Source organism: Stigmatopora argus, chromosome 12 (assembly GCF_051989625.1).
Source record: "Stigmatopora argus isolate UIUO_Sarg chromosome 12, RoL_Sarg_1.0, whole genome shotgun sequence".
Classification (NCBI taxonomy): Eukaryota; Metazoa; Chordata; class Actinopteri; order Syngnathiformes; family Syngnathidae; genus Stigmatopora; species Stigmatopora argus.
This window is the reverse complement of record NC_135398.1, coordinates 13,400,145-13,411,969: the sequence shown is the minus strand read 5'-3', so window position 1 is coordinate 13,411,969 and position 11,825 is coordinate 13,400,145. Positions and strand designations below refer to the sequence as shown.

General features: G+C 36.8%; 1 protein-coding gene across 1 annotated transcript; it reads left to right on the top strand.

Annotated features, from left to right (window-relative positions):
* Positions 1-887: 887 nt before the first annotated feature.
* bpnt2 (3'(2'), 5'-bisphosphate nucleotidase 2) lies at positions 888-11,186 on the top strand. The gene is made up of 8 exons (XM_077615939.1): positions 888-1,488; positions 2,683-2,755; positions 2,827-2,973; positions 3,747-3,906; positions 4,855-4,950; positions 5,515-5,676; positions 7,804-7,938; positions 10,076-11,186. Exons 1-8 carry the CDS (start codon positions 1,370-1,372, stop codon positions 10,216-10,218), a joined length of 1,035 nt encoding a protein of 344 aa, XP_077472065.1. The 5' UTR covers positions 888-1,369; the 3' UTR covers positions 10,219-11,186.
* Positions 11,187-11,825: the final 639 nt, after the last annotated feature.

Genomic DNA, 11,825 nt, shown 5'->3' with positions numbered 1-11,825 from the left:
ATCTGTTAATTGAAGGTGAAACCGTTTGACTAAAATGTTGAAAGATCTACTCAGCTGTTTTCACCATGAGAGAAAAGCACCTGATGGACAGAGACTGGTGCATCAGCAACAAATTAAGTTTGATGAACTGGAAATTGAATTGAATGCTTCTATTGTCATTATACAAGTATTAAAGTATAAAGCTATAATAGCAACAAACAGACAAATAAATAATAAAAATAACTAATAAACAAGGGTGGCCCAGCGGAAGAGTGGTTAGCGCGTCGGCCTCACAAATCTGGGATCCTGCATTAAAATCCAGGTCAGTCCACCTGTGTGGAGTTTTCATGTTCTCCCCGGGCCTGCGTGGGTTTCCTCCCACATTCCACAAACATGCATGGTAGGCTGATGGGACACTCTAAATTGCCCCTAGGTATGGGTGTGAGTGTGCATGGTTGTTCGTCTCCTTGTGCCCTGCGATTTGCTGGCCACCGATTCAGGGTGACCCCGCCTCTGGCCCGGAGACAGCTGGGATTGGCTCCAGCACCCTCCGCGACCCTAATGGGGATAAAGTGGTTCAGAAAATGAGATGAGAAGTAGTTGGAATTAGGAATGAGTTGGAGATGAAATTATCTCTTTAAATAGTAAGCGTTATATTTGTATTTTTAGTTACCTATTTGTACACTTAAGTAAAAACAGAATTCAAGCACATTATCACATTAAAGTAAAATGTTTACTTTTTTGTTTTTAATTTCAACCGGGCACATTTACTTATACTGCAGCACTAATTTTATTTTAATTTTAATATTGATGACTTTATTCAGTAAGTAAGTCGCTTATTTATATATTTTAGTTGCCAAAGCATTTTGTTAATTACGCGATAGTTGTCCCACAATGATGACGACATGAGTGTCAACCCGGAAGTTTTGTGCGTAGCAGACCCAGCGATTATTTCGAGTGAAGATGTGTGAACAGAGACAGGATTGTGTAGTTTTTCATTCGACACCCGAGAAACCATGTTTAGCGTCTTCGTTTTTTGGAATGAGAAAAAAAGTCAATTAATAAGGAATGTCCATTTTAACAAAAGGGCATGGACATCTGGATAATTTAGTTTATGAGATTTTGCTGAATGGTAAACGAACCAACCTTTCAACAGAATAAGCGCTTGTATGTTTTGACAGTCCTGCATTGACAGTGTTTTCGATGTTTAACTATGGGACGACTTACATGTGTATCCTTTAAATTGTTAACCTTTCGTTAAAAAAGCCTTTTTTGAGTAGTTGCTGGTTTTGCATCGTCGGAAAGAGCCACGTCACATCGTGTGAACGTCAACGTTTGGGCCGAATCGATCCCTATTTTAATAACATCTAGATCACGGATATTGACAAATATGGCTCCGATGGGTATCCGCCTATCACCTTTCGGGGTGGCCGTGTTCTGCCTTCTAGCAATCGGCATCTTATACCATATTTACGCCGGGGTTATCTCCAGCAGACTGGCTGCTTTCAGGTACGTGTCTTTTTCACCTTTACAGGTCATACAAGTCGCTGTTGCTGGATTATTTTGGGGTATTATAATTTTGATTTAAAGTCTGGCGAGAATCATTAATCAACTACGTTTTGCAATGAATAAATCTACTTTTTTGTCGAGCTGTGATGCCCGGGGACTGTCGACCTGACACGTAGTGTGCAAACATATTTCCATTCTTGTGGGTGTGTCTTCAAGGATGTTAGTTCCGTATAATTACACGTTATGAATATTTACTGTGACAGTTTATCACAATGGTACAGTCATACCTCTACTTAAGATTGCCTCTAGATACGAAATGTTCAGGTTACGATTTTTTTTTTATATGCAAAGGAGTGACTCGAGATACGAAAAAGTTCCAAGTTACAAAATCTCCCAGAAAGTAAATACATTTCCTTATCCATTATTTTATTTTGAAAATATTGTCGTGGATGCATTGATTCTTAATTTAGAACATTGCTCTCATTCTAGCTCACATAATGATGATAAAAGTTGTCTCACAACAACCACTATCCATGTTTCAAAATTCTCTCTTACATACCCGTCCACCTCGGCTAATTGCTCCCCTCATTAATGATTGCAATTCCCCTTATTAAGCGATTTAAAAAAACGTACAAATGCAACGCGGCACATATTTTCACAGACACACACACCCATACACACGCATTGGGCACACCTAAAAGTCTAAAATGTACTACAAAGTGGACAGCTTTCGGCTCTGGTAGAATGGGCTCTTGCTACCATCTGGCAGACAAACACGGGTATGACGTCACCCATTGTAATGGCCGTGGAGGGAACTATTCCAGCGGCGCAGGGCACATTTTCATATGCTTTATTCCTTTTAAGACATTAATAAATAATTTCCTCATGATTTTCTCTCATTTTTGTGTTTACTCACATCTTTCATACAAAATTGGGACACTTTTACCAATTCTAAAGGGTTTAGTTGATAGTTCTGTGCGGACTGTGGAACGAATGAGAGAATTTACATACAAAGTATTGCTCTACTTACGAAATTTTCACGAAAAAAGTTCTGCAACCAATTAATTTCGTAAGTAGCGGTAAGACTGTATGTCCATAAATGGCTCAAAGCATTTGTTGTGTCTCAAGATAATTATTTTCCCAGTTGAGTTTGGAGATAATTGTTTAGTTGTTGTTTTTTGTTCATCTTTGCAGTCAGAGGAAGAGCATAAATCTGAGAGAACTTTTGGCTGTATCGGTGGAGGCAGCAGTACTTGGAGGCAAACAAGTAAAAAAACAACTAATAAAAACAGTTATGACCGAAATAAGCATGACTGGGAGTGTTATTGACATTTATAGGTGATAAAAGTACGTGAAGAAAATGGTCTGAAGGAGAAGTCAAAGGGAGAGACAAAGGAGGGGGCCAAAGAGCTTCTGACAATGGGGGACCTACTGTCACATCGAAAAATGTTCAACCTTATCAGGAACACCTTCCCAGAGATCACGGTGGGCATTCATAACAATTTCATTTTGTGCATTACAGTAATCCCTTGAAATTGAATTGAATTGAATGTCGCATCTTCACTTATTGCAAATTCACTACTTCTGCTATTAATTATTTAAAAAAATACATTCTTTTTAAACTTCATATTGTGAAAATCCACGCTGAAACTCATAAGCGGAAGCCACTTTTGCTAATAGGACTCAGCACTGAAGGAAAAAAAAAGTTATAATAGGGATGACCCTACTTCGTAATTTTTAGATTATCGCGGCCATGTCTGGTCTTCATTAACTGTGATATTCGAGGGATTACTGCAGTGGTCACCAACCACCGGTCCACGGACCTGTACCGGTCCGTGAGCTACAAAGTGCCGGTTCGTCAGAGTAAAAAAATATTACCGTTATCTAGCTTGTCCTCCTATTTGAAATGATAAAAGTTGTTAAAATAATAAGGGGGGGGGGGGCAGTTGTGGGTGTCGTTCGTGCACCGACCCCACCCCCACACAATTTTGTCTTAAGTTGTTGCCCTCCCCATTAGCCGGTCCACGAGAAAATAGAAAGGGCTTTACCGGTACGTGGTGAGAAAAAGGTTGGGGACCGCTGGATTACTGTACATCACTGCCAAAGTTGTATTAAAAGAGGCCTGAATAAATCCCAGTACCTCAAAACTGATGAGAGGGAACTACAGTGAAGTATTCTAAACATTGTGGTCAACAAATCTTTTTCACAATGTCTGGTAAATTCTTGTACCCCCCCCTCTCTGCATCGTATATACCCAGGTGAATAGCGAGGAACATGACAATGTGGTTGATGGGAGTATACTTTGGAGTCGGGATATTCCAGCAGACATATTGAAGAAGATTGAAGGGCGAAAGGAAGTTCCTGCTGACAGCATCACCGTGTGGATTGATCCTTTAGATGCCACGCAGGAATACACAGGTAAATACTTGAGAATCTTCTTGCTTCAGAGGTGTACTTCTCAAAAAAAAATATTTTAGGTGAAAATATTCTTTTGTAGCATTTTTTTAAAGTGCTTATATAGGTACAGTATCGTATAATACCTACTTAGCTCATTGTTGGGCCTTTCAGAAGCTGATATGATTGTTATATATCTTACTCTTTTGTATGAGTTGGAGGCTCTATGCCACGTGTCAAAGTGGCGGCCCGGGGGCCAAATCTGGCCCGCCGCATCATTTTGTGTGGCCTGGGAAAGTAAATCATGAGTGCCGACTTTCTGTTTAAGGATCAAATTAAAATGAAGAGTATATATGTATATTAAATTTCCTGATTTACCCCCTTTTAAATCAATAATTGTAATTTTTTAATCAATTTTTTCTGTGTTTTTAGTTCAAATTTTTTTTTGTAAAATCTAAAAATATATTTTAAAAAAGCTAAAATAAAAATTGTTTTAGATCTATAAAAAACTGAATATTCAGGGCTTTTAATCCAATTCTTTTAATCCATTTATATAAAAAAATCTAAATATTATATCTAAAATGGTCCGGCCCACGTGAAATCAAGTTGACGTTAAAGCGGCCCGCGAACCAACCCGAGTCTGACACCCTTGCTGTAGCGGAATTTAAAAAGCAGCTATATAAAATTATAAAATACTCTCCACTATTGGCTGAGATAGGCTCCTGCAAAGGTATTCTAAGTCTTGCGATGTTTTACTTTTTACTTTAAGATTTTTTTGTTGTTATGTGAAGTGCTTTGGAACCTCTGTCAGCAAAAATTTTTATTCACATAATAACCTGATTGCTTTTTTAAACTTGATAAAAGTTTCAACGTGGTAGCACATGCTGTCAGAATAACTTTACAAAGAAACAGTTTTTTGGCTGATTACTGAGTATCACTTTTAGTGTCTTCATCTTTTCTTCTTCTTCCCAGAAACATTGGTCAAGTATGTGACAACAATGGTATGTGTAGCTGTTGGGGGTAAACCAGTCATTGGTGTCATACACCAGCCATTCACTGGCTTCACTGGTGAGTACCAATTTTTTAATGTGTTAAGTTACCTGCGGCCCACGAATTATTGTGATTATTGACTTTTATTTTGTTGTGTTCAAAACCTAAACCAAATATGTCCAAGGTGTAAAAGCTATAAACAAAAGTATGATAATATAATGAGTTGATAAATTTAATACATGCAAAGAAAAAAACAAGCTAAAGAGAATATTGATCATGAGAGTTGGTCTCAGTCACATTAATGCACTTGAATTGTTAATAAACACTTTTGCCACGCACACATCTATATTTTAACCAAAGTTACATATGACATTATATATATAGTTACTAGTTTAGACTTCCTACAAAGGCGCTCCGTCAACATACACTCACCCACAAACCCACACATAAGTCAATTGTGACAGTCATATTCAACATGGAAACATCTTGGATTTAGACAGAAATTTCTCCAAATATGCAATGTTTTGCTAAACTTTAGCAGCTAAAGGAAAAAATAATATAACCCTGCATTTAGTGTATTTAAATTGGTTGCCAAATAGATGTGTTTAGATAATTGTTTTTTCTGTCTCTTCACTCCCACAGCCTGGGCACTTGTGGATCAGGGATCCAATATGACTCCCCGCTCATCCTACAGTGTTAGTCCTCCGAAAGTAATTGTGTCTCGTTCCCATTCAGGGAAAGTTAAAGACTTTATTCACGATGCTTTTGGCAACAGCACCACAATCATACAGGCAGGAGGAGCAGGTTAGTTTGACTGAATGTTATACCTGGTATCCTCCACAATGATACTTCAAACCAAGGGACATTCACAGCAATTTGATTTCAAGTGTGCTGGACCAGTATGTTTTTTTGCCTAATAGGTTATAAATAACAGTTATAATTTTCGGCGTCATATTTCCACATAACATGAAAAAGGTACCGTCATACCTCTACTTACAAATGCCCCCAGGTACGAAATTTTCAGGTTACGAAATGTTTTATATGCAAATGAGTGACTCGAGATACAAAAAAGATCCAAGTTACAAAATCGCCCAAAAAGAAAATGGATTTCCTTATCCGTTATTTTATTTGGAAAATTTTGTCGCGAATGCATTGATTCTCACTTTAGAACATCGCTACCCTATACTGGTCTCTCATTTCATCACTCTCATTCTGTCTCATATAATGACAATAAAAGCATTCAATTCAATTGGCTGTCTCACAACAACCACTATCCATGTTTCAAGATTCTCTCTTACATACCAGTCCACCTCAGTTAAATGCTCCCCTTATTAATGATTGCAATTCCCCTTATTAATGATTGCAATTCCCCTTATTAATGATTGCAATTCCCCTTATTAATGATTGCAATTCCCCTTATTAATGATTGCAATTCCCCTTATTAATGATTGCAATTCCCCTTATTAAGCGATTAAAAACTGTACAAATGCAAGGCGGCACATATTTTCTACACACATACACATGGGGCACACGTAAAAGTCTAAAATGTAATACAAAATGGACGGCTTTCGGCCCTGGTAGAACGGGCTCTAGTCGCCATCTGGCGGTCAAACACGGTATTACGTCTCCCATTATAACCGCCGCGGAGGGAACTATTTCAGTGGCGTGGGGCACATTTTTAAATGCCTGGTATTCATTTTAAGAGATTAATAAATCATTTCCTTATAATTTTCTTTCATTTTTGTGTGTTTCCTCACATCTTTCATACAAAATTGGGATACTTTGACCAATTTTAAAGGGTTTAGTTGGTAGTTGTGTGAGGACCTTGGAACGAATTAAATAATTTACATATAAAGTACTGCTCTACTTACGAAATTTTCAAGTTACGAAAAAAGTTCTGGAACCAATTAATTTCGTAAGTAGAGGTACGACTGTATTTCAAACATTTTATGAAAAACCACTAACAACCCCCCTATTCATTAACTTGTAATATTAGAGTTACAGATAGTAATGGTTTTCTGGATAGCTTCCTTGAGATGATTTGTCTCATATCTTCATCTGATAACATCATTGCCTTCATGTTGCCCCAAATATAGAAATCAAGAGTTGTGTGTTACTTTTATACTGTGTTTTGTTTGTATTTTTTTTGTACTTTTACAACTATCTTTAATGACCCTAAAAAAATCGTAAATGTTATATAGACATGCTTAGGGCTTATTTACACAGTGTATTTATATGTTTTGTGGATTTACGTTTTTCACATAGACCAGGGGTGTCAGACTCGGATTGGTTCGCAGGCCAACTCGATTTCATGTGGGCTGGACCATTTTAGATATAATATTTAGATTTTTTTAATAAATGGATTAAAAGAACTGGATTAAAATCCCTGAATATTCAGTTTTTTATAGATCTAAAACTGTTTATTTTAGCTTTTTTTAAAAATATTTTTAGATTTTACAAAATGATTTTTGAACTAAAATCACAGAAAAAAATGATTTAAAAATTACAATTATTGATTTAAAAGGGGGAAAATCAGGATATTTAATATACATCTATACTCTTCATTTTAAAACAGAAAGTCGGCACTCATGATTTACTTTCCCGGCCCACACAAATCGATGCGGCGGGCCAGATTTAGCCCTCGGGCCGCCACTTTGACACATTTGACATAGACGTTTGGAATGGAACACTTATGATGAAGGTGGTAGAACTATAATGTGGTACATTATAATAAAGGCGTACTTCCATCAGTAAATATTCAAATCAATGGTTATGTAGTGCTAAATCACCAAAGGTTTCCAATGGACTTCACACACCAACAATTGGAATTAAACGAATGAATTTGTGAGGTGTATTATTTGAACTGTAATTTCAGTTTCTCTCATTTCAATACAGTATTGTTATTGCAACTATGTTCTTCTCTACCCACAGGCTATAAGGTCCTGTCACTCTTGCAGATGCCTCCAAGTGAAAAGGAGCCCATAGACCAAGCAGATGTTTACATCCACATAACTTTCATCAAGAAATGGGACATCTGTGCTGGTGCAGCATTGCTCTCTGCACATGGTAACTTCTTGACGATCAGTCTTCAAATTATTGCTGTTGTATTATATGCATACAGACTAATGCAAATACTGGCGTTCATCAATCTACAGATCAAAGTTAGCCTGCATTGTGTTTATGCAGGTTTTCTCTCCCAACTCTTTTCTAAACTTGACATTCTTGAACCAAAAATGAACTGCTGCCCAAAACCCGCTTTTTTGTTAGCAGAATGAACTAGTTCACAAAAAACAAAATACTTTATAAATCTGTTACCGTTGGGAATGTTGGCATGGACATGTATGTTGCGTAATCATACAAAAACACTATCTTTCAAGATAAGTGATCCGACAAATTCAAGAAATTAAATACTCATCATTGTTTTGGGAACAAAAGTGCCAAATCTCAGCCTATCTTTTGGCAGACATGATTAAAATATGTAACAAATGTTAACTCTATTGAATTTAGCCTGGTTCTTCAAAAACAACAAGTACCTAATCCTATTTTAACCTGATTATGCAGCATTTGAAGGTAAAAGTCTTAAACGTGATGATGTGTTTTTGGGATGGAACTTGAAAAACACTGGACAGATTTTAAACAAAAGGCCAATAAATAAAGCTTATAAGGCTTTTATTTTTGGCCTACTAATGCTGTCATGTCGCTATTCCGTCCTTGCTACTTGCTCAGACCCATAATTTGAACACGCAAAGCATTTTGAAAAAGAAAACACTTTAAATAGAAAAAATGTGAAGCCTCCAATAACCAGTTCATAGCCTTGCACTCCTTAACAATGGATTTTTCTTTTGATATCAATTACGGATCTTGCTCTTGATACCCTCGTGTTTTTTTACAAACAGGTATTGGTGAAATTTGTATTTTTTTTTGCTTAGTCACAAGTTGAATCAATATAATGTTAATATAGTGGGACTTCTAAAAGAAAACAGAGACTTTATTATTTAGAGATACTGGCTGAGCGCCACACAGGAACATTTCTTGGAGTTTTACATCACTGTAAAACCTTTATACAATAAACCGACTACCGTATTTTCACGACTATACGGCGCATCGTATTTTTGGCCGCAGTGTCGATAACGAGTGCTATTTCTGTATTTTACACACACAAAGGACGCACCGTTTTTATAGACGCAGCCAGGCATGGCAACACATACACCAGCTTAAACATACACGCTACACCCACACGCTAAAAACACGTTTATAAAAAGGCAACTGAAGCGAAACTGAGTTCGGTTGTACTTTATTTAGCCATTTTACAATGTACTCACATCATCATCACCAACAAATGTCCTCATTTTCTGAGTTTCATACGTTCGTCCAAGTGGCCACAATCCATTCGCAAATAGTAGCTAGCTAGTAGCTAGCGTAACTTTTCCAACGCTGCTTTCCATGCTTCGTCAAGCTGTGTTGATGTCGATGTATACAGGCCACAATCCATTCGCAAATAGTAGCTAGCTAGTAACTAGCGTAACTTTTCCAACACTGGTTTCCATGCTTCGTCAAGCTGTGTTGATGTCGATGAATAAAGGCCACAATCCATTCGCAAATAGTAGCTAGCTAGTAGCTAGCGTAACTTTTCCAACGCTGCTTTACATGCTTCGTCAAGCTTTGTTAATGTCGATGTATACAGGCCACAATCCATTGGGTGTATTGACAAAAGAACTACATATCCCAGCAGTCACTGCGCAGTACTTTTTCTACAGGGAAAATAGTAGAGTCGGGGGCTGCTTGCCGTAGTTGTGAGAGCTGTAGAGGATGGTGTACCCTATGACTGATTTATTTTATTTTATCGTGATAACAATTTTAGTATTGGTCCATATATAAAGCGCCCTGTCTATTTTGGAGAAAATGTAAGACTTTTATGTGCGCCTTGTAGTCGTGAAAATATGGTATTTTAAATGCAGTCATCTCACCTGACATCTCTGAAGAGAGCAAATTTTCTAGTAAAACTATCCAAAAATGTCAAAAGAAAAAAAAGCCTCCCACCCAGTGTTCGTTTTAGCTCAACCTACCTCGAATGAGTACTTTAAAAAAATCTTCATGTGAAATTCAACAATTTACGTACTCAGTTTTAGAGCTCCCACTGTATTGTATATTTGCTGTGTCACGTGAAGGCACTGCAGCACTGACTTTTAATTATGCTTTGTAGGGGGCCGTATGACAACTCTCAAAGGAGAGGACATTGACTACAGTGGGACCCCTCTAAACAAAGGAGGACTAGTCGCCAGCGTAGGTATTGACCATCAGGCCATATTGGAGAAGCTGCCAAACTGGGATCCTGATAAGCAGTGAAAGCCTGAAAATTACTGGTAATTTGGTCAGGCTTTTGTATAGCCACCATTTTACTGGCCATCTTTTCTAAAGAGGAGTTGACAACGAACATTAACAGACTTCACGAGGAGCTAAATCTCAGTCAGCTACAATTCAATAACAAGACAACAGCAGAGCCAACATTGCCGTGGAGGAACCACACTTTTACATGAATATACTGTATAGTTTGGGATTCATCTGATGTTACAGTTTATGGAACTGTTAAGAAAATTTACATTGCTATATTAAGTCAGTTTTGGAATTCTCTTATACTTCCAATGCTTTTGTGATGGTGTTTGTCCTCATTGAATTTGCATGATCATGAATGTTGCTTCACCCCCGTCTCCTCCTGCATTTGACAAAAGACCCTGAAAATTATTCTTTAGATGGTTTATCCTTCCAGAAACACAGATAACGTGTTATACTTTGTGCAGTACTTGTTTATACTTGTTTTCTTCATCTATCTATGCGACTTTGTAGTGTGAATGTCTTAAACATTGCATCAATTAAGTGACATTTTTACTTGAATAATTTCATAACTAAAACACTGTTGGTCTCCAATGAACACTGGCTATGACTGGCATTCATCGCGCCACTTTTGGATTGTTCTGGTGCCAGTTTTCTTTTAAAACAGTATTTAATTTGAGAATTGAAAGAAATATACAGCTCACAAGTCATTCCTGAATGACCTGGCATGAAAATTCCTATCTGCGTTTTGAACAAGAGTTACTGGTAAACCTGATGTCTATTTCAAAGTTCCTTTTCTCGTCATTTTTTCCCCCATATTAGCGGAATCTGTCTTGTGTGATTTTTGTTAAAGAAAATGTTGTCAAATGTTAGTCACTTCAAATAGTTTAGTGAAATAAAAGTGCATTGTTTGATATATCTGAAGAATATTGATGACAGCTGCTTAAACAAATAAAGAATTCTGAGGATATGTCCAAATCTCATTGGAGTTTAGTTTTTTCTTTTAATATACTGTTGTCAGGTTCTGCTTTTGCTTTTGTGTCAGTGCTTAAAACACACCTTTTCATCTTATATATATATATATATATATATATATATATATATATATATATATATATATATATATATATATATATATATATATATATATGGTTAAATCTTGTAGTCTGAGGTTGCAATATTAATATTTCATAGTTAAAGTAGACATGACCAAAGATGAGATGTTCATGCATGTAGATGCCAGGTTTTAGGGGGTCGAGGATATCAGTTAAGTACTAATGCGATATTAAAACATTGCTGCATAATTATTATATTTTTGTAATAGTGGGGCTGATGCCGAATTAAAAGGGATGTCTGGTTCTCTTTTTAGAGGTTGCTCATTTTGAAACATAAAACTTTTTAGTACTTACTAATTCAAAGGTAATGATACTTGGACTGAAATTGAGTAATTTTAAATGTTCTTTTTAAAATGTCAATCATCATGCAAAGATTGATGACTTGTTCTTTGCTTGGTTTGAATTATGAAAGTTTACATTTAATGGTGGCACCATTTATCTAACGACTCAAGCTAGCGTCAAAACAATGTTAAATCTTTTTCATTCATTTACCGAACCGCTTATCCT

Bases quoted from the DNA above. Each gene is read 5' to 3' on its own strand.
- bpnt2 (XM_077615939.1), top strand. From the start codon at position 1,370: ATGGCTCCGATGGGTATCCGCCTATCACCTTTCGGGGTGGCCGTGTTC. The intron at 3,907-4,854 runs GTAAATACTTGA...TCTTCTTCCCAG, and splicing joins TGCCACGCAGGAATACACAG to AAACATTGGTCAAGTATGTG. The intron at 5,677-7,803 runs GTTAGTTTGACT...CTCTACCCACAG, and splicing joins CATACAGGCAGGAGGAGCAG to GCTATAAGGTCCTGTCACTC.